Here is a 25,872-nt window from a genome sequence, read left to right as displayed (position 1 = left end):
CCATTGTTCTTAAATGTAAAAGGCCATACCTGGAATTTAAAAAATATAATTCCTGGTAATACAGCTCAGTGTCATTTTCATATTTTTAAAACATTCTCTACATGCCTAATGTTTTGTGATTCACTTTAACCCGATGGTTTGCATTTGCTGTTTTTCACTCTACGTCAGAACAGCTGGGTTTTACTCCTTAGTTTTTATGCCTGTTGAGCTTTCTGTGCTTTTGACAGGTAGTTTTGGGTCAGTTACAGTTTTAGTCTTATATTCCAAGTCGATAACTCTACCATATTTCACATTTCTAAATTTAACAGAGATGCTGTAGGTTAAAATTTGTTTTGATAATTACACTGGACCTAGGCAAAACCACTGAAGAACAAGTGTTTTCTTCCTTTTTACCACATACATATATGTTTTGATCACTGCTGCTTGAGTCCTCCTATTGGTATAATTCAGATGATATTTTTAGCTTGTTGCTGAGGATATCACATATAAGATGAGATCAAACCTGAAAGTAAGACACTAATGGTTCTCCATCCTCTAAAAACAAGGAAAACAAACTAGTGTGACTTGCATTTATGTGCACTCTGCATTGGTTTCCCGATAATACTGTAATATTGCTGAACACTTTCCCTGTTTTCCTCTTACACACATCTTAAAGTCATATTGGGAAAGACGGCAAAGCTTTTGAGAATATAAACAGACCTGTTTTTTCTTAAGTTCAACATATATTTGCAGAATTTTGTAAAATAAATGTTCATATCATAATTTAGAATTTATAGCCAAGGATTCTCAAAACAGAAGTTTCATCTTAGGATAGTGCTTGACATATATAAGAAAAAGTCCAGTAACAGAGAATAAATGTCTCAAATGTCTCATCAGTTTTAGAGTTTTTTGATATTAGGGAAAGGTAATAGAAAAACAGGTAAAATGTATAAAAACAGACCTGATCAACATCACAGGAGATATCTGCTATATAGCATGGGATATCATTACTTGAATGTTCTCAGGGAGGCAGCAAGTCAAAAGGCCTAGGTTCTAGTCCTAGCTTTATCATTTACCAACTGTGTGACCTTACTTCACCTGTTAGCCTTGCTCTAAATAGTAGTAGGAAAAAAAACACCTACCCTGCCTACCTCACAGGGCTGTTGTAAGGGTTTGACTGGTATACGTGGAAGTTCTTTCAAACTTGTAAAATGCTATATGACTATAAGGAAATATTAATGTATTTGTTCCAAGGTTATTAATAAAATTTGAGCTTAAAAGAAAAAAGACTACCAAATGGTAAAAACCACTGAAAAAAGTCAAATTTGGCAACATGGAAATCACTGATAGTAGTAAGAATACAGTCTAACAAAAGCATTAATAAGGAAAACAATTTGCAAGAGACTGAGTTATACATGATGTGCAACAGTGGGCTGGCTAAGCTGTACCAAAGGAGCTATACGAGATGGTCCACAGGGATGTGGACAGAAAGTATGAGAATTTCTATTTCTATTTTGTCCGACAAGTAAAACAATTAAGTTATAATAATATTTACTATCTGGATTAACAGTGCCTCCCTCACAGACTGGAGAAGCTACCCTGATGTAAGAGAAAAAAATGTCATAAAGTCAAAGGGTTAACAGTGGCACCCGCACTCCTACTTCTGCAGCTGTCATGTGACAAAGTTGTGCAGTTCAAATGTGCTGGGTTAAGTGGAATTACAGATTATATCATTTTAACTAAATTAACCCCCAATCTAGCTTAAAAAGATTACAAAGAACTGTAGGCCCCGAGGCTAATACTAATAATAAAAGCACACATTAACAAGGAGAAAATGAAAGGGCAACCACATCATCTGCTTTTTTAGCATAAGCACTTCAACAGTTACATTTTAGTGCAAAAAAGAAAATCACTAACAATCTAATGAGATCTAACAAAGCCCCTTAAATTCAAAATTATCAAGACTGTTTTAAATATGGATTTGTTTACATTCATTAGATAACATAGTATTAATAAATTTTTTGGTGGGGTGTGGTGGATTATGGCTATAACCCTAGCACTTTGGGCAGCTGAGGGAGGCGGATTGCTTGAGACCAGCAGTTTCAGACCACCCTGAGCAATATGGCAAGACCCCCATCTCTACAAAAAATAAAGAAAAATTAGCTGGGCTTGGGGTACACACCTGTAGTCCCAGCTACTTGGAAGGCTGAGGTAGGAGGATCATTTGAGCCCAGGAGGTCAAAGCTGCAGTGAGCTGTGATCATGTCACTGCGTTCCAGCCTGAGCGACAAAGCGAGACCCTGTCTCAAAATAAATAAATAAATTTTTTGGAATTAAACATATTATTTACTATTTAGATCCTCTTTACATTGTTTTATAATATGTACAGTATATTGCCATAGTAGTACATGTAGATAACATATAAACAAATGAACACAAATGTATTGACAATATGTGCTCAAAAATATTTTACTGATAGGGCATATAATTAAAGTGTGGAGACCCACTAGAAAAGTATGTAAGAAACAAAGATGCAATAATGAGTACTGGGAAGAGGAAGTGAGAAAGACAGAGCATGGAGGACCAGGGATATTTGTATGTCACCTTGTTTCTAAGATAGGAGAGCTTAAAGGTAAAGTTCTTAAACATTAACCTGCTTGTTAAAAATGTAGATTCCAAACTTCACTCCTCTTCCATTTTGATTCAGCCAGCCTGGAATTATGTTCAGAAATTTGCATGTGATGCCAGTGGAAGAATCTTAAACGAAAACTGGCCTAAAACAAGGTTTACATGCCACTAGGAAGATTCCCCAAGAAAAGAACAGGTACAAGATGGGGCACTGTCCATGTGAGATTCCATGGTGAACAGAGTAGAAGGGATACAGAGAGAGAGGAGCAACTGGCCTTTATTAAGAGCAGACACATTGCCTCCATTACAGAAGAGATGGATGCAACAGCTGACAGAAGAAATGTAGAGTTGGTGATGACAAGTCCAGGGAATTCGTCATGGAAACAAATATGCTTCTTTATTAGGATTAGTATAGAAACAGAAAAAAAAAAAAAAGAAAGTCTCCATTTTTATTTGAAAGAATTCATATTAAAATGAAGCACTTATAGTATCTCATTTTTCTTAAATGCAGACTTTCATTTACCAGGAAGGTAAGAATTCATCCAGAGTATTTTTATTTTCAATTTAATTATTTTCAATCTGAAAATTATCTGATTAACTGTAGTTTTAATGGCACTCAAAATATTTTAAACAATAAAGTTTATTTTCTTGCCTTATTTCTTTACACATTCATTGGCACAACTCTGAAAAAATTAAGTCATAAAAATAGAAGGTTGCTGATTACATGGCAATTACAGCAGCTGGGTAACCATGTACTAATGCTACATAAGGCAGTAGTTAATTGAGAGACTCAAGTTACTTGGAGCACAAATGGAAGTTTAAAATGGGAAATCTGTTGGTTTTAGATCAAAGAGTTTTTATCTTCACTAATCATACTTCCAATTATTTTGATTTCTGATATGAGATATATTTAAGACTCTTCATAAGAAAAAAGTACAATGTGTATAATTTTATCAAATCATGGGAATTAATCAGTGGAAGTTAGATTAACAAATCCACTTCTTTAGTTAAAAAAAAAACCACACACACACACACACACACACAACAAATCAAGGCTTAAGCCTACTTGCCCTCTCTTTAATTTTATGCAACCCTTTGAGGCCTTAAAATTTAAAACCTGTTTTTAGACATAAAAGTTCTGCTTTTTTAAATATGTTTTAATCAACTTGTGACTTCAGTAAACTTATTTAAAGAAAAACTTTTCTATTTATAAAGGTAATACATGTTGCTTCAGAAAATACTGAATAGTATAAATAATATGAAAGCACCCATAATTTCATCACTCAGAGTACATTATGGTTAAGATGTCTGTGTATGGCCTTCCAAACCTTTAAAAAAATGAACATATATATACACATATATATATGTGTGTGTGTCTATGTTTCTAATAAGAAAAATCAAAATATTACACATATACAGACAACATATGTTGTTTAATTTTAGAATTCTCAGTTTACCTTTTTTCCATATAATGTTCTTCATGTCAAAACAGACATCTTCATTTTTCACAGACCCTAAGTATGCTGATATAAGGATACAATGTAATCCCCCATCAAAGGGCATGTAGGTATTAGTTAACTTTTAAGAGTGGTAGGTTCATGAAAAAGAAAGTGGATGTTTAAATCTTATGTTCAAATAGGTTTCTTCTCTTACAAAGCTTGCACATAGGCCAGGCACAGTGGCTCACGCCTGTAACCCAGCACTTTGGGAGGCCAAGGCGGGCAGATCACCTGAGGTCAGGAGTTCAAGACCAGCCTGAACAACATGGAGAAACCCCGTCTCTACTACAAATCCTAATATTGAATTAAGGTATTGATAATAGCTGGGCATGGTGGCACATGCCTGTAATCCCAACTACTAGGGAGGCTGAAGCAGGAGAATCACTTGAACCCAGGAGGCGGAGGTTGCTGTGAGCCGAGATTACGCCATTGCACTACTCCAGCCTGGGCAACAAGAGCGAAACTCCGTCTCAAAAAAAAAAAAAAAAAAAAAAAAGCTCGCACATAGATCTAGACTAAGACTAAGAGGTCGCCTTATTGTTGCTTTATGAGATAAAATTAGTTTTAAAATTAACTAGTTCATTTTATTATTTATCATTATCTGGTAATATTTTATAATTTCAATGAAATAATCACAAATTATGATAATTGGTTTAAATAAACACATACCCACATATAAATTGGTAGTAATTTCTGGAGCGATAAAGAGTTGACGAAAAGTTCCTACCAATTTCACATACATACTCAAAGTAGCCATGTGCTAAATAAAAGCATACATTTAGATTAGCTGAGTAAAAAGTACTGACTGTATATTTTAAGCACATTATACTTCAGAATCACATTTTTAACCTAGATAAAGTTGCGAAGCTAGAAACAATGCTTCTAACATTCTGAGGTACCATGTCATTGAAAAATTGTCCTTGCTGTTTTGAATCTGCCTTTGGAAGGCAACAGGTATAAAAATAAAGGATTATCAGAAAGTTACTTCCATTAGGAACACTAAACACTTAGCATGTACAACCAGCAAGTTTGAAAAATCAATTAAGTCATTAGGGAAATGCAAATTAAAACCAAAATGAAATACTACTTAACAACCACTAAAATGGGTATACTAAAAAAGACAGTAACAATGGTTGGTAAGGATACTAAGAAACTGGAAGCCTCACATATTTCTGATGAGAAGGTAAAATGGTACAATTTTGGAAAACAGCTTGGTAATTTCTTAAAAACAAATATAAACTTACCATACAACCCAGTGGTTCCACTCCTAGGAATCTACTCAAGAGAAATAAAAACATATGTCTACACAAAAATTTGTATGTGAATGTTCACAGCAGCATTATTCATAATAGGCAAACATGGGAAACAACCCAAATGTCCATCAACTGATGAATGGAAACAATATGTGGCATATCCTTAAAATGGAATATTATTCAACAATAAAAAGGAACAAAATATTGATATATCCTACAATATGAAGAATTTCAAAAATGCTACACAAAGTAAAAGCCAGAAACAAAAGATTACATACTATGTAATTCTATTAACATAAAATGCCCAGAAAAAGTAGCAAGATTAACTTTCTAATAATTACCACCACTATCATCATTTATTCAGCATCAATATATTCCAGTATTTTGTATCTTAAAAGCTTACTGGCAAATGTCAACATCAGTGACTATCATCTTGACTTATACATCAACATTTTACTGATATAGTTTTAACCAAAAAAACACAAACAAAACAAAACAAAACAAAACAAAAAATCCAGTTATAAGTTCACTAGGACTTATCCAGTTTATACACAGGTCAAATGCTTTAAAAACTATCTCTCTGGCTCCCTGACTTTGGTACATTTTAATTCTCATTATCTCCACTCAAAATGGGCAAGGTAGAAGAAAACTGTCAAATTCTGTAGTATAGCAACTAATGATAAAAGCATAATTAACAAAATACTTTTAAGAAATACGTATATTCAAGTGATCCACAAATAACCAAGAGTTGCCTATGAAAAACAAGATTCATTCTAATTTCTCTCAACTTCTTTAAGAAATACAGAAGATATTTTGTCTGAAGGACTAGAGTAGTAAGAATTGATATATACTAGCCTATTAATAGCATACATCTTTGAGAAAGTTTACTTTCTTCTACACTAGAATGTGTTTTGCCAATAGAATGACATTCTGTTTTTAGTGTAGTGTTTAGAGGCTTTCTGGTGACTGACAGGATTTTAAAGACCTGGAACTATATTTGAATTGTAAGGTTAAGAACTGAAAAAAAAAAAGGGCTGGGTGAGATGGCTCACGCCTGTAATCCCAGCACTTTGGGAGGCCAAGGCGGACAGATCACTTGAGGTCAGGAGTTCCAGACCAGCCTGGCACACATGGAGAAACCCCGTCTCTACTAAAAATACAAAAAATTAGCCAGGTGTGGTGGCGGGTGCCTGTAATCCCAGCTACTCGGGAGGCGGAGGCTGGAGAATCTCTTGAACCCGGGACAGCGGGGGTTGCAGTGAGCCAAGATCGCACCATTGCACTCTAGCCTGGGCAACAAGAGTGAAACTCCATCTCAAAAAGAAAAAAAGAAAAGCAAAAATTAGCCAGGAGTGATGGTGCGTGCCTATAGTTCCAGCAACACAGGAGGCTGAGGCACAAGAATCACTTGAACCTGGGAGGCAGAAGTTGCAGTGAGCCAAGACTGTGCCACTGCACCACAGCCTGGACAGAATTAGACTCTGTCTCCAAAAAAAAAAAAAAAAAAAAGGAGTTTAAAGAAGATTCAGAAAATATGAATGGCTTTCCTGAGCCAGAACACTAACAAAATACTACTTAGCCCAGGAAAGAGATATTTTGTAAAAAAAAAAAAAAAATAAAAGTTTGCAAGCTTTTTGCGCTATGTGCATTTTAAACTATAATACTGCAATTAAAAAGATAAAGTAGGAAATCTTAAAAGATATATTCTAACACTGTAATTGGAAAACTCCTAAGAAAAGGTGTTAAAAACCAAGAAGGATGTTAAGTGAGCTTCTGTAACTGTACCAACCTTAACTGCAAAACTGATGAAGACCTAAGGTATTCAAAATGGAATGCACATGATCTCAGGGGGCATAAAAATCCACTGAGGTGCTTGTTAGACTTACAGAACTATCACAAGAATTTGTCTGACAGTAAAAACTTAGGAGAAGAATACGTAAGGACCTTGGTCAAAAGGGATTTTTGTAAACAGGATAATTTCCTATCAAATGGAATCATTTCGGCTTATCAAGAATGCCTGTAAGTTTGACTTTAGTTCTTCACAAGTATATATATGGTGTATACCAATAACAAAATTTCACTAATTTGCTAGCATCCACTATCATTAAATCAATGCATTCTTAATTACCTTAAACCTAAAGAAGCTTTTTTATTGAATTAAGGTATTGATAATGGCTGTGTTGTTGGAAATATCCCCACAGTGAATGGCAGCAGGTATAATTTAGATCAGAAGTATTAATGCAGTAGAGGAAGTCTGACAATTTTTTAAAAAGCTGAAGAAATTTGGATGTTTTAGAGTTATGAGAACCAAGAATAAAATATGGGGCATAAATTGAGGAATAAATCATAACACATTCCAAAGCTTTTGCTATTTCAACATTTTGAAAGAAACAGTTAAAGAAGGTTTAATTCTAACATTACCGTTGAAGCAGATGGTGGATCTGATGACTGCCCTTGATGGTTCCTTGTGTGCTGGTTTAACCCACTGGGATTTGAAGATGGTGTTGTAGGAAGCTGGGTACTGGCTGCAGGTTGCTGAGACAACTCTACTTTGTGGCTCTTATTTGAGCCATCCAATCTGCTACTTCTCTCTATGGCAATCAGGTCACGAATTTTTTGCAGCTGCTCCACTGAAGCTTTTTTAGGAAAAATGAGATGTGTTTCTCCCTGGAATTTATAAAATTAGAAAAAATGTGAACCTTTGCTTTATGCAGTCATTCTTTTGTGCATACACACACACACACACACACACACACACAGAGATGTATAATGAAACCAATAGTATAGAATGCATGTTTCTAAAATCATACTGTTTTCTTACCACTATTGTTATTTTTAAATACAGTCTAAGGTAAATAATGCCTAAACATAAACCAGAAAATTATAAAAAAATTTATCTCCTTTTGGGCATTTAATCTTTAGCCTATTTAATGTGGTTCAAAGGACCTTCAGGAAAAAATATTTGATCTTCTAGAAATAATAAGTCAGACGGCCTCATAACAGTTGCAAAAATGCATATTCCTATCCTCTCTGCAATAGTATATGATACTACTATTCTCTAAGAAATTCCCTATGAAATAATAGTGACGGTAGAGATACAGCCACACAAAAGAATCCAGGGTCACATAAAACCAACAAGAAGTTATCTAACAACCTTTGAATCTTGTTAATCTGAGTCTTTAAAGAATAGCTACATGATTAGAAGTCTGTGTATGGGGTCCACTAATTTTTCCAAGGTAACAAAAAGTACACCCTGATAGTCAATCCAAAAGTATGGATGGTTAACAGTAATAGAAAGGTAATCCGAACAAAACAAAAAAAATTAAAACCATGCCTTTGAGTAATGATTCATTTAAAGAATACCTATAAATATCCTGAGAATGCTTTAAAATAAAATGCTACAACAAATTCTATAATGTAAAACAGTAAATTACAAAACAAGAAAAAAGGTGAAATGAAATGACAATGTGTTCGATCAAATTTCTGGATATTGAGAACAAACAATGTTAAAACACTAATTTCTCCAACTGCAAATGAGATAAAAAGTTGCAGCTGGGCATGGTGGCTCACGCCTGTAATCCCAGCACTTTGGGAGGCCCAGATGGGTGAATTACCTGAAGTCAGCAGTTCAAGACCAGCCTGGCCAACATGGCAAAACCCTGTCTCTACCAAAAATACAAAAATGAGCCAGGCGTGGTGGCAGGTGCCTGTAATCCTAGCTACGTGGGAGGCTGAGGCAGGAGAATTGCTCGAACCTGGGAGGCAGAGGTTGCAATGAGCTGAGATCATACCACTGCACTCCAGCCTAGGTGACACAGCGGGCTCAGTCTCAAAAAAAAAAAAAAAAAAAAAAAAAGAAGTTGCTACAGCATGCAGTACACAACCTGCAGATCATGAGCATTTAAATTAAACTCCAAAATCGACAACATTACTGCATTTCCCTGGTGACGGCAGACGTATAGGAATCAACTGAATAAGACATTATTCAATGACATGAAAGTCAATTTCATCTGAATCCTTTTTAAAAAGCTGGAATAGACCAGGAAGCTCCATGTGTGATTCATAATTGCTATAACAAAGACAGCTACAATGTATTGTCTTCGTGTGTTCTAGGTACTATGCTAGGCTTTTTTTTCTTTGAGGCAGGGTCTCCCTCTGTCACCTAGGCTGGAGTGCAATAGAGTGATCAAAGCTATAACCTCAAACTCCTGGGCTCAAGCGATCTTCCATCCTCAGCCTCCCAATAGATAGGACTATAGGTGCATGCCACCACACCTGGATAATTTTTTTATTTTTTGGAGAGACAGGGATCTTACTCTTTTGCCCAGGCTGGTCTCAAACTCCTAACCGCAAACGATCCTCCCATCTCAGCCTCCCAAAGCAAAATGCTAAGCATTTTAAACACATTATCTCAAGTAATACTAACAACTACCCTGAAAAGTAGGTATTAGATTAATATTCACTTTTTTTTTTTTTTTTTTGGAGATAGTTTTGCTCTTATTGCCCAGTCCGGAGTGCAGTGGTGCGATCTTGGCTCACTGCAACCCCCACCTCCCGGGCTCAAGCAATTCTCCTGCCTCAACTTTCCGAGTAGCTGGGATTACAGGCATGCGCCACCACGCCTGGCTAATTTTTGTATTTTTTAGTAGAGACAAGGTTTCATCACGTTGGTCAGGCTGGTCTCAAACTCCTGACCTCAGGTGATCGGCCCACCTCAGCCTCCCAAAGTGCTGGAATTATAGGCGTGAGCCACTGCGCCTGGCCAATACTCACTTATTATATGAAAACACAGGCCGGGCGCGGTGGCTCAAGCCTGTAATCCCAGCACTTTGGGAGGCCGAGACGGGCGGATCACGAGGTCAGGAGATCGAGACCATCCTGGCGAACACAGTGAAACCCCGTCTCTACTAAAAAAAAAACACAAAAAACTAGCCGGGCGAGGTGGCGGGCGCCTGTAGTCCCAGCTACTCAGGAGGCTGAGGCAGGAGAATGGCGTAAACCCAGGAGGCGGAGCTTGCAGTGAGCTGAAATCTGGCCACTGCACTCCAGCCTGGGCGACACAGCAAAACTCCGTCTCAAAAAAAAAAAAAAAGAAAAAAGAAAATACAAAGCCTCGGGGAAGTTGAAGTTAAACAACCTGCTCGAAGCCACAGAATAACTGGCAGAGCAGGGATTCAGACTCCATGACCTTAATCGTTATGCTATAACTGACTCCATCTTCGACTGAACAGGGACCGAAACCCACAAGCTTAAACAAATAGTTGAAGGGAATGAGCAGAGAACATTTGTACAACTGTAACGACTACATGACTGCCAAAAATTGTAACACAATGCTTTTTCAACATTAGAAAGAATCTTCTTACATCTAGGAGGAGGCCTAGGAAGAGAAACCTGACATCTGGTTTAAAACCAAATATGGAGGCATCTGATATCATACTGTTACTGGAACAGCACTGAGAAAGGCAAATAACTCCATGGACAGAGAAGGAAAAAGCATGACAGGTTATTTAGATGTAGGTCTCAGTCCACAACTCAGAGAGGGCCCCATTAAGACAGAAATGCTGCTCATGCCATGCTCCCTTCCCTTCAATCTCCTTACAACCAGTCCTAAAAGAAGATATAATTATGGTCAAAGTGTCTATATCAAAAAATTTAACCAACAGCACTGTTATTTTCATAAATGGACAAAATTATAAGCTTAATGCACTAGATGTAATAACATTTTAAGAAATCAAAAAGAGGCCAGGCGCGGTGGCTCACACCTGTAATCCCAGCACTTTGGGAGACTGACGCGGGTGGATCACCGGAGGTCAGGAGTTCCAGACCAGCCTGGCCAACATGGTGAAACCCCGTCTCTACTAAAAGTACAAAAATTAGCCAGGTGTGGTGACAGGTGCCTGTAATCCCGGCTACTCAGGGGGCCAAGGCAGGAGAATCACTTGAACCCAGGAGGCGGAAGTTGCAGTGAGTCGAGATAGCACTGTCGCACTCCAGTCTGGGGGACGAGAACGAGACTTTGTCTCAAAAAACAAAACAACAACAAAAAAAGGCTGGACACAGTGGCTCACGCCTGTAATCCCAACACTTTGGGAGGCTGAGGCGGGCAAATCACAAGGTCAGGAGTTTGAGACCAGCCTGACCAACACAGTAAAACCTGTCTCTACTAAAAATACAAAAATTGGCTGGGGGGTGCCTATAATTCAAACTACTCGGGAGGCTGAGGCAGGAGAATCGCTTGAACCCAGGAGGTGGAGGTTGCAGTGAGCCGAGATCGTGCCACCACACTCCAGCCTGGGTGACAGAACTAGACTCCGTCTCACAAAAAAAAAAAAAAAAAAAAAAAAAGAGAAATCAAAAAGAATTCCAGTATTTAACAAATTTGTTTCTCAAGGAATTTTTGTTGAGATAATTCTTACTACAGGATATTTAGCAAAACTGACCCTGACCACTAAATGCTGAAAATACCATCCAGTCAACAAAACAACCAAACTGCCCTAGCAAATTTTCCATTCTCATCTTCAACAGGTTGAAGAAAGAGGTGCAGGTGGAGGGGGCAGGTATGGCTCCTAGTGGAAGACTACTTCACTGAGATAAACCGTAGGGTCACATATCCATTTGGAACCCCATCTTTTTCATTTTAACATCACTCTCAGAAACTGTCATAAAAAAGAATGCAGCCTCAGAGACAAGTGGGCCTAAAACTAACTAGAATTTTAACATAGTTGAAAATTTTGGGATAGGTCTTAGGTTCATACTCCATTTTCAAAAGCCCACCACGCTGGGAAAATCAGATATCCATACACAAAGGAATGAAACCAGAACCCATCTATATCTTACGATATAAAAAAATCAAATCAAGATGGATTAGAGGCTAGGCGCGGTGGCTCACGCCTATAATTCCAGCATTTTGGGAGGCTGAAGCGGGTGGATCGCTTGAGGTAGGGAGTTCGAGACCAGCCTGGCCAACATGGCAAAACCCTGTCTCTACTAAGAATACAAAAATTAGCCAGGCGTGGTGGTAGGCGCCTGTAATCCCAGCTACTTGGGAGGCTGAGGCAAGAGAATCACTTGAACCCCAGAGGCGGTGGTTGCAGTGAGCCAGGATCACACCACTACACCCCAGCCTGGGTGACAGAGCAAGACTCCATCTCAAAAAAAAAAAAAAAAAAAAAAAAAAAAGGTGGGCCAGGCACCGTGGCTCACGCCTGTAATCCAAAAACTTTGGGAGGCCAAGGTGAGTGGATCACCTGAGGTCAGGAGTTCAAGACCAGCCTGACCAACACAGTGAAACCCTGTCTCTACCAAAAAAAAAAAAAAAAAAAGAGCAAAAGAGGCCAGCATGGTGGCTCACGCCTGTAATCCCAGCACTTTGGGAGACCGAGGTAGGTGGATCACTTGAGGTCAGAAGTTCAAGACCAGTCTGGCCAACATGGTGAAACCCCATCTCTACAAAAAATACAAAAGAATTAGTCGGGCAAGATGGCGTGCACCTGCAGTCCCAGCTACTCAGGAGGCTGAGGCAGGAGAATCACTTGAACTTGAGAGGTAAAGGCTGCAGTAAGCCGAGATTGTGCCACTGCTCTCCAACCTGGGCAACAAAGTGGGACTCTGCTTCAAAAAAACAATAATTAAAAAATAAAAAATAAAAATGAGCAAAAGATCTGAATAGACATTTCTCAGAGGAAGACATACCATTGGCTAATGGGTATATGAAGAAAATGCTCAACATCACTAATTATCAGAGAAGTGAAAATCAAAACTATAATGAGATTATTATCTCACTCCAGTTAAAATAGTTATTATCAAAAAGACAGAAAATAAATGCGGGCAAGGATGCAAAGAATCTTTTTTATATTTTTTGAATTTTTTTTATTATTATACTTTAAGTTCTAGGGTACATGTGCACAGGTGCACGTTTGTTACATATGTATACATGGGCCATGTTGGTGTGCTGCACCCATTAACTCGTCATTTACTTTAGGTATATCTCCTAATGCTATCCCCCCCGACTCCCCCATCCCCACAATAAGACCCAGTGTGTGATGTTCCCCTTCCTGTGTCCAAGTGATCTCATTGTTCAATTCCCACCTATGAGTGAGAACATGCGGTATTTGGTTTTCTGTTCTTGCGATAGTTTGCTGAGAATGATGGTTTCCAGCTGCATCCATGTCCCTACAAAGGACACAAACTCATCCTTTTTTATGGCTGCATAGTATTCCATGGTGTATATGTGCCACATTTTCTTAATCCAGTCTGTCACTGATGGACATTTGGGTTGATTCCAAGTCTTTGCTATTGTGAATAGTGCCGCAATAAACATACGTGTGCATGTGTCTTTATAGCAGCATGACTTATAATCCTTTGGGTATATCCCCAGTAATGGGATGGCTGGGTCAAATGGTATTTCTAGTGAATGAACTCCCATTCACAATAGCTTCAAAGAGAATAAAATACCTAGGAATCCAACTTACAAGGGATGTAAAGGACTTCTTCGAGGAGAACTACAAACCACTGCTCAGTGAAATCAAAGAGGACACAAACAAATGGAAGAACATACCATGCTCATGGATAGGAAGAATCAGTATCGTGAAAATGGCCATACTGCCCAAGGTAATTTATAGATTCAATGCCATCCCCATTAAGCTACCAATGACTTTCTTCACAGAATTGGAAAAAACTGCTTTAAAGTTCATATGAAACCAAAAAAGAGCCCGCATTGCCAAGACATTCCTAAGCCAAAAGAACAAAGCTGGAGGCATCACACTACCTGACTTCAAACTATACTACTAGGCTACAGTAACCAAAACAGCATGGTACTGGTACCAAAACAGAGATATAGACCAATGGAACAGAACAGAGCCCTCAGAAATAATACCACACATCTACAGCCATCTGATCTTTGACAAACCTGACAAAAACAAGAAATAGGGAAAGGATTCCCTATTTAATAAATGGTGCTGGGACAATTGGCTAGCCATAAGTAGAAAGCTGAAACTGGATCCTTTCCTTACTCCTTATACGAAAATTAATTCAAGACGGATTAGAGACTTAAATGTTAGACCTAAAACCATAAAAACCCCAGAAGAAAACCTAGGTAATACCATTCAGGACACAGGCATGGGCAAGGACTTGACGTCTAAAACACCAAAAGCGACAGCAACAAAACCCAAAATTGACAAATGGGATCTAATTAAAGAGCTTTTTGCACAGCAAAAGGAACTACCATCAGAGTGAACAGGCAACCTACAGAATGGGAGAAAATTTTTGCCATCTACTCATCTGACAAAGGGCTAATATCCAGAACCTATAAAGAACTCAATCAAATTTACAAGAAAAAAACAACCCCATCACAAAGTGGGCAAAGGATATGAACAGACACTTCTCAAAAGAAGACATTCATACAAGCAACAGACACATGAACAAGCAACAGACACATGAAAAAATGCTCATCATCACTCGTCATCAGAGAAATGCAAATCAAAACCACAATGAGATATCATCTCATACCAGTTAGAATGGCAATCATTAAAAAATCAGGAAACAACAGGTGCTGGAGAGGATGTGGAGAAACAGGAACACTTTTACACTGTTGGTGGGACTGTAAACTAGTTCAACCATTGTGGAAAACAGTGTGGCAATTCCTCAAGGATCTAGAGCAAATAATCTTTTATACATTGTTAGTGGAAATACAAATTAGTATGTAAACTAAGAAAAAGAGTATGAAGGTTCCTCAAAAAAACTAAAAGTAGAACTACCATACAATTCACTAATCCTACTGCTAGGCACATATCCAAAAAAAGTAATCATTTTTTAATGATCTTTAATTTTAAAAAAAATTCTTATGCTTAATTTTTAAGCATTTTTAATTTTTTTAAATTCTATTTTTTTATTTCAATAGGTTTTTGGGGAAGGGGTTGGTGTCTGGTTACATGGATAATTTCCTTAGTGGTGATTTCTGAGGTTTTGATGCACTTATAACCCGACTAAATGTATAGTCTTTTATCCCTCACACCCTTCCTACTCTTCCCGTCTCCAAGTCCCCAAAGTCCACTGTATGGTTCTTAGGCCTTCGTGTCCACATAGCTTAGCTCCCACTTATAAGTGAGAACTTGTAAGTGAGAACATATAATGTTTAGTTTTCCATTCCTGAGTTACCTCACTTAGAATAATGGTCTCCAATTCCATTCAGGTTGCTGATGCCATTCAGGTTGCAAATGCCATTATTTTATTCTTTTTTTTATAGCTGAGTAGTATCCACAGTTATCCGCTTTTTTGTTTGAGACAGAGTTTTGCTCTTGTCCCCCAAGTGGGAGTGCAATGGCATGATCTCAACTCAGTGCAACCTCTGCCTCCCGGGTTCAAGTGATTCTCCCCACAGCCTTCTGAACAGCTGGGACTACAAGTGTTCACCACTCCATGCCCAGCAAATTTTTGTATTTTTAGTAGAGATGGGGTTTCTCCATGTTGGCCAGGGTGGTCTTGAACTCCTGACATTGAGTGATCCACCCACAACGGCCTCCCAAAGTGCTAGGATTACAGCCATGAGCCACTACGGCCTGGCCTCCACATTTTTTTCATCCACTTGTTGACTGATGGATTGATTCCATATTTTTGCAATAGCAAATTGTGCTACTATAAACATGTGTGTCCAAGTATCTTTTTCATATAATGACTTCTTTTCCTCTGGGTAGATTTCCAAGTACAGGAATTGCTGGATCAAATGGTAGATCTACTTTTAGTTCTTTAAGGACTCTCCACGTTGTTTTCCATAGTGGTCATACTAGTTTACATTCCCACCAACAGTATAAAAGTTTTCACCAACATCTGTTATTTTTTGATTTTTTAATTTCGGCCATTCTTGCAGGAGTAAGGTGGTGTCACACTGTGGTTTTGATTTGATTTCCCTGATAAAGATGTTGAACATTTTTTCATATGTTTATTGGCCATTTGTATATCTTTTGAGAACTGTCTATTCATGTCCTTAGCCAACTTTTTGATGGGATTTTTTTTCTTGCTGATTTGAGTTCCGTCTAGATTCTAGAGATTGGTCCTTTGTCAGATGCCTAGTTTGTGAAGATTTTCTCCCATTCTGTTGGTTGTCTGTTAACTCTGCTGATTATTTTAGTTGTGCAGAAGCTTTTTAGTATAAGCTCCATCTATTTATCTTTGTTTTTATTGCATTTGCTTTTGGGTTCTTGGTCATGAAGTCTTCATCTAAGCCAATGTCTAGACAGGTTTTTATGATGTTATCTTCTAGAATTTTTATGGTTCCAGGTCTTAGAGGTAAGTCTTTCATACAGCTCCAGTTGATTTTTGTATAAGGTAAGAGATGAGGATCCAGTTTCAATCTTCTACATGTGGCTTGCTAATTATCTCCGCACCAATAAATAGGTGTCCTTTTCCCACTTTATGTTTTGTTTGCTTTGTTGAAGATCAGTTGGCTGTAAGTATTTGGCTTTAATTTCTGAGTTATTTATTCTATTATATTAGTCTATGTGCCTATTTTTATGCCAGTACCATGCTGTTTTGTTGACTACAGTCTTGTTGTATAGTTTGAGGTAAAGTAATGTGATTTGTCCAGATTTGTTTTTTGTTTAGTCTTGTTTTGGCTATGTAGGCTGCTTTTAAAAATTTTAGGACTGTTTCTTTCTAGTTCTATGGAGAATGATGATGGTATTTTGATGGGAATGGCACTGAATTTGGAGATCACTTTTGGTAGTATGGTCATTTTCACAGTATTGATTCTACCCTTCCATGAGTATGGGATGTGTTTGTGTTGTCTATGATTTCCTTCAGCAATGTTTTGTAGTTTTCCTTGTAGAGGTCTTTCACGTGCTTGGTTATGTATATTCCTAAGTATTTTATTTTATTTTATTTTATTTTATTTATTTTATTTTATTTTATTTTATTGCAGCTACTATAAAAGGAGTTCTTGATTCTCAGCTCGGTCGCTGTGGTGCACAAATAGTGCTACTGATTTGGGTACATTAATTTTGTATCCTGAAACTTTACTGAATTCATTTATCAGCTCTAGGAGTTTTTTGGATGAGTCTTTAGGGTTTTCCAGGTGTACGATCACATCATCAGCAAACAGCAACAGTTTATTCCTCTTTACCAATTTTGATGTTCTTTCTTTCTTTCTCTTGTCTGACTGCTCTGGCTAGGACTTCTAGTACTATGATGAATAGAAGTGGTGAAAGTGGGCATCCTTGTCTTGTTCTGGTTCTCAGGGGGAATGCTTTCTGCTTTTCCCTATTCAGTATACTGTTGGCTGTGAGTCTGTCATACACAGCTTTGATTACCTTAAGGTATGTCCCTTCCATGTCAATTTTGCAGACCTGTCTAGTGCTGTCAGTGAGTACTGAAGTCTCCACTATTATTGTGTTGTCGTCTATCTCATTTCTTAGGTCTAGTAGCAATTGTTTTATAAATTTGGGAGCTCCAATGTTAGGTGCATACATATTTAGGACTGTAATATTTTCCTGTTGAACTAGGCCTTTTATAATTATATAATGCCCTTATTCGTCTTTTTTTAACTGTTGCTTTGAAGTCTGTTTTATATAAGAATAGCTACTCCTGCTGGCTTTTTGCATGGAATATATTTTTTCACCCCTTTACCTTAAGCTTATGTTAGTCTTTATGCATTAAGTGAGTCTCTTGGAGACAGAGAATACTTGGTTGGTAAATTCTTATTCATTCTGCCATTCTATGGAGCATTTAGGCCACTGACATTCAATGTTAGTACTGAGATGTGAGGTACTATTCTAGTGATCATGCTAGTTGTTGTGTGAATACTTTTTCTGTTTTTTTCATCATGTTATTTATTGTTTTATAGGATCTGTGAGATTTATGCTTTAAGGAGGTTATATTTTGGTATTTCAAGGTTTTATTTCAAGATTTAGAGCTCCTTTTTAGCAGTTCTTGTAGTGCTAGCTTGGTAGTGGCAAATTCTCTTGGCGTTTGTCTGAAAAAGACTATCTTTCCTTCATTTATGAAGCTTAGTTTTGCTGGATGCAAAATTCTTGGCTGACAATTATTTTATTTAAAGAGGCTAAAGATAGGACCCCAATCCCTTCTAGCTTGTAAGGCTTCTACTGAGAAATCTGCTGTTAATCTGATAGGTTTTCCTTTATAGGTTATCTGATGCTTTTGCCTAAGGGCTTGTAAGATTATCTCCTTTGTCTTGACTTTAGATGACCTGAGGACTATGTGCCTAGGTGATGATCTTTTTGAGATGAATTTCCCAAGTGTTCTTTGAGCTTCTTGTATTTGGATATGTAGATCTCTAGCAAGGCCAGAGAAGTTTTCCTCAATTATTCCCTCAAATATGTTTTCCAAGCGTTTAGATGTATTTTCTTCCTCCAGAACACTAATTATTCTTGGGTTTGGTCGTTTAACATAATCCCAAACTTCCTTGGGGCTTTGATCATTTTTTAAATTCTTTTTTGTCTTTGTTGGATTGGGTTAATACAAAAGCCTTGTCTTTGAGCTCTGAAGTTCTCTTCTTCTACTTGTTCAATTCCATTGTTGAAACTTTCCAACGTATTTTGTATTTCCCTAAGTGTGTTCTTCACTTCCAGAAGCTGTAATTGTTTTTTATTTATACTATTTATTTCTCTGGAGATTTTTTTTCATCCATATCCTGTATCACTCTTTAAATTTCTTTCAGTTGGTATTCATCTTTCTCTGGTGTCTCCTTGAGTAACCTAATAATTCTTTTTCTGGCAATTCAGAGATTTCTTCTTGGTTTGGATCCATTGCTACTATGCTAGTGTGATCTTTTGGGGATGTTAAAGAACCCTGTTTTGTCATATTACCAGAACTGTTTTTCTGGTTCCTTCTCATTTAGGTATAGACTATGTCAGAGGAAAGATCTGGGGCTCAAGAGCTGCTGTTCAGATTCTTTTGCCCCACAGGGTGGTCCCTTGATGTGCTGCTCTTCCCCCGCTCTAGGAATGGGGCTTCCTGAGAGCTGGACTGCAGTGATTGTTATTGCTCTTCTGGGTCTAGCAACCCAGTAGAGCTACTGGGCTCTGAACTGGTATTAGAGAGTATCTGCAAAGAGTCCTGTGATGTGATCTGTCTTCAAGTCTCAGTCATAGACATCAGTTCCTACTCTGATGGAGGTGGCAGGGGAGTGAAGTGGACTCTGTGTGGGACCTTGGTTGTAGTTTTGTTTAGCGTGTTGGTTTTCTCGAATTCCAGGTGTGCTGGCAGTAAAGCTGTCATGTGGTCAGACTCAGGACCTCTGGTTAGCCAGGATGTTACAGGTGGTGGAATCAGCTGTTGTTTTTTCCTTTCTTGGAAAGGAAGTGATGCTCAGCCAGGAGGTGATGCTTTCAAGACAGCATCAGCTACGGTAGTATCAAGAGGATATAAGCTTGCTCTAGGGTTGACTGGATAAGCATCTGGGTTTCTCAGGTGGTGGGCAGGGCCATAGAGTTCCCAAGAGATTATGTCTTTTCTCTTCAGTTACCAGGATGGGTTGAGAAAGATCATCAGGTGAAGGCAGGGTTAAGCGTGTCTGAGTTCAGACTCTCTTTGGATTGGGCTTGTTGTGGCCGCTGTGGGGGATGGGGGTGTGGTTCTCAGGCCAATGGAGTTATGTTCCCAGGGAGATTACGGCTGTCTCTGCTCCATCATACAGGTTACCAGGGAAGTGAGGGAAAGCCACCAATAACAGGCCTTGCCCAGCTCCCACACAGCCAGAAGGGCCAGTCTCACTCCCACCATAAGCCACCCATAGCACCAAGTTTATAGCCAGGCAGTGTGTGCAGCGCTGAGATTTTGCCCCAGGCTACAAGTCTCCCCACTGAGAAAGCAATCAGGGCTTTCAGGCTTCACCCCCTCCCCCTGCCTTGGCTTCTGTGCTTATATCTGCATTTCCCGTTTGCCGCCTCCCCTATACTCCCCAGTCCAGGAAAATTCATGTTCAGCTGCAAGTTGCATTCTCCCTGTGGTCTTTCCCCAATTCCACTGGCAGTCCTCCCCAAGGACCCCTGTGAGATAAAGTCAGAAATGGCTTCCTTGGTGGCCAGGAGTGCCTGCAGGCTCTTCTCGCCACTTGTTCTACTTTTGTATTTCGCTCAGCTCTCTAAATCCATCTCAGCTCTAGGTAAAGTTAAACCTTTCTCCCATGATCTGGATTTTCAGGTTCCGCAGTGGACTTTCCCCCCTCACACTTCGGGCACTCACAGATTTCCCTCTGTCTCATGGAATTTGCAGCAGCAAGCTGCTTTTTTCAAAGGATCTGTGAATTCTTTTGTTTTTCCTGGAATGTTCCTGTGGTAGTTCTCAGAGCAAAAGTTCACGATGTGAGTTTCCAGGCACTGTTCTGTCAGTCCAATTGGGAGCTGCAAGTTAGTCCTGTCTCCTATCCACCATTTTCCAAAATCAGCATATTGAGGAGATATCTGCATTCCTACATTTACTGCAGCACTATTCACAATAGCCAAGATATGGAATTAACCTAATTGTCCATCAACAGATAAATGGATAAAGAATATGTGGTATATATACACAATGGAATATTACTCCACCATAAAAAAGAACAAAATCCTGTCATTTGCATCAACATGGATGGAAATGGATGGACCTTATGTTAAGTAAGCCAGATTCAGAAAGACAAATAACACATGTTCTCACTCATATGTGGGAGCTAAAACAACTGATCCCATAGAAGAAAAGAGTGACTGTAAAAACATATTACAAAATTAAATACAAATTTAAAAAAATAAAGAAGAGTGGAATGGCAGTTACCAGAGGCTTGGAGGGATAGAAGGGACTGGGCAATAGAAAGAGATTGGTTAATGGGTACAAAATTATAGTTAAATAGGAATAATTTCTCATGTTCTATAGCACAATAGGGTGACTATGGTTAAGAACAATTCATTGTATATTTCAAAATAGCTAGAAGACAGAATTTTGAATGTTTCTAACACAAAGAGATGATAAATGCTTCAGATCATGGATATTCCACTTATTCAGATTTGATCATTACACATTTGTATGCTTGCTCAAAATATCACCTGCACCCCATAATGTACAACTATTATGTATCCATATAATTATTCTTTAAAAAACCCACCAAATTTCTTTTTGGTAGTAGAGTTCAGTTTCAGCACTATTAGTTCTTCCTAAACTTAGTCGCGCTGATAAAACATTTACTTCAGACAAGTCCTGAGGTGCGATGTTTAAAGCCTAACAGAAACTTTAAGTATAAATTAGTCATATCAAAACCTGTTAATCTTTTCTGAAATTGTGACTCCATTTGCATCCAATACTACTACAAGTCTCAGTGTGGCCTGTTATTTGGCACTGGAGTGACCAACACTGGTTTGCCTGAGGGGTTTTCTGGGATGTGGGACTTTCACTGCTAAAACCAGGTCAGTACTGAGCAAACTGGAATGGCTAGCTATCCTACTTGGCACTCAAATATTTGCTGAATGAAAGACAAATCTAATTCTGTTAAATATGTGACACTTCAACATGAGAAATGCGTAGAGCCTTCAGTTGTCATTTACTCAATTTTCCCAACCAATCTGAATCTTGAAAACTGGCACTTCCTTGAACAAGGAATTTTAAATTCTTTACGTTAAGATGCCTGTGTATCATCTATAATCAGATGACACCATAATTTATATCCCTAGCCTAGTCTCTCCTTTGGCGTTGTAAACTCATATATCCAACTGCTTGACATCTCTACTTGAATATTTGACAGCAAATTAGTCACAATTGTCCAAAGACATAAAACCTGCTACCCTCCAAGGCTTCTCTATCTCAAATAATGATACTCCCATCCAATTAGTTGCTTAAACCAAAACATAGATAAGTCCCTGATTCCTTCCTTTCCCTTATATCTTACATCTAAATCACCAGCAAGTCCTGTTGATTCTGCCACAAAAAGAAATCCTGGATCCATCTACTTCTCTCCATCTCCACCATCAGTACTTTATTCAACAAATCTTTATTGAGTGCCTAACATTTCTAATGTACCAGCATTATTCCAGGAGCTATCAACACAAGGAACAGAAATGACAAAAAGCCCTGCCTTCATGGACCTGACACAAACCACTACCACTTCTTATTTAGACTAATATAATAAGCTTTCTAACTGGTCTCCCTGCTTCATCTCTTGTCCCCATTCCACCACCTCCAAGAATTCTCTTTACAGCAAGCTGGAATAATCTTTTTTTAAGTAGGGAAAAATAATATTTTTCCCTACTTAAAACTTTCCAGATTGGGCACAGTGGCTTACGCCTGTAATCCCAGTACTCTGGGAGGCCAAGGTGGGCAGATCACCTGAGGTCAGGAGTTCGAGACCCACCTGACCAACATGGAGAAATCCCATCTCTACTAAAAATACAAAATCAGCCAGGCATGGTGGCATATGCCTATAATCCCAGCTACTTGGGAGGCTGAGGCAGGAGAATCGCTTGAACCCAGGAGGTGGAGGTTATGGTGAGCCAAGATTGCATCATTGCACTCCAGCCTGGGCAACAAGAGTGAAACTCCATCTCAAAAAAAAAAAAAAAAAAAAAAAAAAAAAAATTCCCAATGGCTTCTCATCTCACTTAGAATAAAGTCTAAGTCTTTTGCTGCAGTCTTCAAGACCCCACGTGTCCTGGTCTCTGCCTCCTTATGCAGCTTATTTCTGTTTCACGGTTACTCCTGCAGGAAATCCTTTACACACATTAATCCTTCTGTCTGAAATACTCTTATTTGAGAGTTTCAGGTACCTGAGATGTTTCAAGTCACAGCTCAAATGTCATCTCCTCAGAGAGGCCTTCCCTGACCACTGCCTGCCATGCAAAGTACTTTTTATTTTATTACCTGGTCTTATTTTCTTCTTTGCACTTATCTTGCTTTCACATCTACTGGCTGTTTAAACTAGTAGAAATCTAAGCTCCACATGAGATGGGATTATATCTACTACTTTGTTCACTACTGTTACTTCAGGGACTGAAATAGAACCTGGGGAGGGAAGCAGAGAGGCATGAAGAAAATTGAATCTTACATAGCAGCTCAGCATATCTCTTTAACAATTTCTACAATTGCCTATTCTGCCTACTGCTGACTACTGAGTCTCTGTAACCTGTTCAAGTTCTTTCAACACTCTACAAAGGAGAACTAGTTAAGGATATAAACATAAAGAAAATTCGGAATCTTAATAACTACTTTCAATGTGTCATAAAATTAAACTACACCACAAGATTCCAAAAGGTAACACCAAAATATTCGTTTGAAGTAAACAAAAAAACATACTGAGACTCCTCTCCTGTCACAGAAGAAACCCCTTCTGTGTGGCAACTGAACTCAGTTTTTCTGTTTACTTCAGACTCTTTTCATTTCCTACTAGAGACAGGTTGCTAGATCTATTAGTATTCACGTGTGCTCACAAATCAGGTTTTTGCTAAAAGTCCAAAGTGAACCACATTTGGTCCTGGGGTTGCATGTTTGACCCTCCCTTATACTAAAGAATTGAGACTCGTAAGAATTTCTCTGTGGAGCGTTGTTATATTTTACTGAAATTTTAAACCATACTTGCTGTGATTTTTAAAGGTCCAATCAGTGAAGAAACAACTATTTCTACTGATTCCCAAAATGATAAATGAAAAAACATTATCTTATTCAAACAATTATTCACCAACATGATAATGACTGCTTTGTACGTGAAGAGGGGAGAGGAAATCCTCGAACATACTTACCTCTTCAAAGCCCATTTCAAATAAACATTCAACAGCTCCTCTGACAGGCAAGAGTCTAGTAGAAAAAGCTGTGTTTCCAATCCGGATAGATCTATATTTTTCATCATTAGGGTTTCTGACAAAAAACAAAAGTTTGATTATACATGGTAATTTATATTTTTCATAGTGTTTTTGTATTCCTTTTAATATTTTATACTGGCTACATTCCTACATGGTAGCATAGGCTCGAACTTCAAATAAATAGGAAGCAGTCTGGAAAAGTAGTTCAATTTTGTGACTCTTACTTCAATACACATCTAGCACCACCTCACTGTTTAATTTCACACCTCATATTAATGCTGCCACAAAGAAAATCCATGTGACATCTTAATTCTGTGCTGTTAAGTCTAGACACCTTAATGAGTCTTTTAGGCTGTTTAAAAAAAAAATCCATGTAATCTCTGAACAGGGGCAAAAAATTGTATCTGTTTTGTTCTGATGAATTCTCATCATATAGAACGGTGCCTGGCACATATATGGTGGTTAACAAATATTCGTGAAATGAATGAAAGAAACTAAAAAGTTATATAATAACAGATCATGGCTGGGTGCAGTGGCTCACACCTGTAATCCCATCACTTTGGGAGGCCAAGGCTGGTGGATCACGAGGTCAAGAGACTGAGACCATCCAGGCCAACATGGTGAAACCCTGTCTCTACTAAAAATACAAAAATTAGCTGGGCGTGGTGGTGCACACCTGTAGTCCCAGCTACTCGGGAGGCTGAGGTAGGAGAGTCGCTTGAACCTGGGAGGCGGAGGTTGCAGTGAGCTAAGATTGTGCCATTGCACTCCAGCCTGGGCGACAGAGCAAGAGTCCGTCTCCAAAAAAACAAAACAAAACAAAACAAACAAAACAGGTCATAGTTCTTCAAAGACTTTACTTTCGACAAACATGACCTAGGTATACCTTTATGGTCACTTGATTTTCTTTCTTCCCTAAACCAGTGATTGTTTTTACTGTAAGTAAAAACAGTAAGTTACATTCTGTGCTGTTAAGTTTAAGGTACATTTTTTTTTTGAGGTGGGGGTCTCCATTCAGTTTAAAATACATTCTTTTTTTTTTTGAGAGGGGGGTCTCGCTCTGTTGCCCAAGCTGGAGTGCAGTGGTGTGACCTCGGCTCACTACAGCCTCTGCCTCCTGGGTACAAGCAATTCTCCCACCTGAGCCTCCCAAGTAGCTGGGATTACAGGTGTGTGCCACCGCTCCTGGCTAAGTTTTGCATTTTTTAAGTAGAGACGGGGTTTCACCATGTCAGCCAGGCTGGTCTCGAACTCCTAACCTCAGGTGATCCACCCGCCTCGGCCTCCCAAAGTGCTGGGGATTACAGGCGTGAGCCACCGCACCTGGCCCAAGACACATTCTCAACACAGTACAGCAATAAAAGGAAGATATAAATTTCTTTTACCATAATTAAGATTTTGAATAGCATACTTGAGACAAGAAACCAGCACATGAAAAGTTTTGGTTTGAGATTTTTAATTACTTTGATAAATCAGAAGAATTGTTTGAAAAAAACATTAAAAGAACATAAGGTTAAGATAATCACAGTATTATATACAAAAGACTCTCAGAACATAGTTTAGGATGATAACTTTCATATCTGACACCAACTGCCTTAAAGTGATAGTGACTTCTTTAAGTACTATGTTAAGGAGGATTCTGAGGCAGTGTCTGGGATCCACAGGAAGATGTACTTCTATAAGAAGCCATCAGCCTGGGGTATGGTATGGTGAGTAGACAAATGCTAGCAAATGACTTATCAACTT

At 38.4% G+C, this 25,872-nt stretch overlaps 1 protein-coding gene across 5 annotated transcripts in view; it reads right to left on the bottom strand.

Annotated features, from left to right (window-relative positions):
* The window catches only part of NGLY1 (N-glycanase 1), a 67,965-nt gene that overhangs the window by 37,912 nt on the left and 4,181 nt on the right, over positions 1–25,872 (bottom strand). For all 5 annotated transcript variants that reach the window (XM_010358006.2, XM_030933140.1, XM_010358007.2 and 2 more), the window contains exons 2-3: positions 24,067–24,181; positions 7,781–8,026 (exon numbers count right to left, since the gene is read on the bottom strand). In XM_010358006.2, coding sequence (XP_010356308.1) covers positions 7,781–8,026; positions 24,067–24,181 — 361 coding nt within the window. The remainder of the gene's footprint in view (positions 1–7,780; positions 8,027–24,066; positions 24,182–25,872) is intronic.

The sequence above is a fragment of the Rhinopithecus roxellana genome, chromosome 1, assembly GCF_007565055.1.
Source record: "Rhinopithecus roxellana isolate Shanxi Qingling chromosome 1, ASM756505v1, whole genome shotgun sequence".
Classification (NCBI taxonomy): domain Eukaryota; kingdom Metazoa; phylum Chordata; class Mammalia; order Primates; family Cercopithecidae; genus Rhinopithecus; species Rhinopithecus roxellana.
This window is presented reverse-complemented; position numbering and strand designations above follow the sequence as displayed.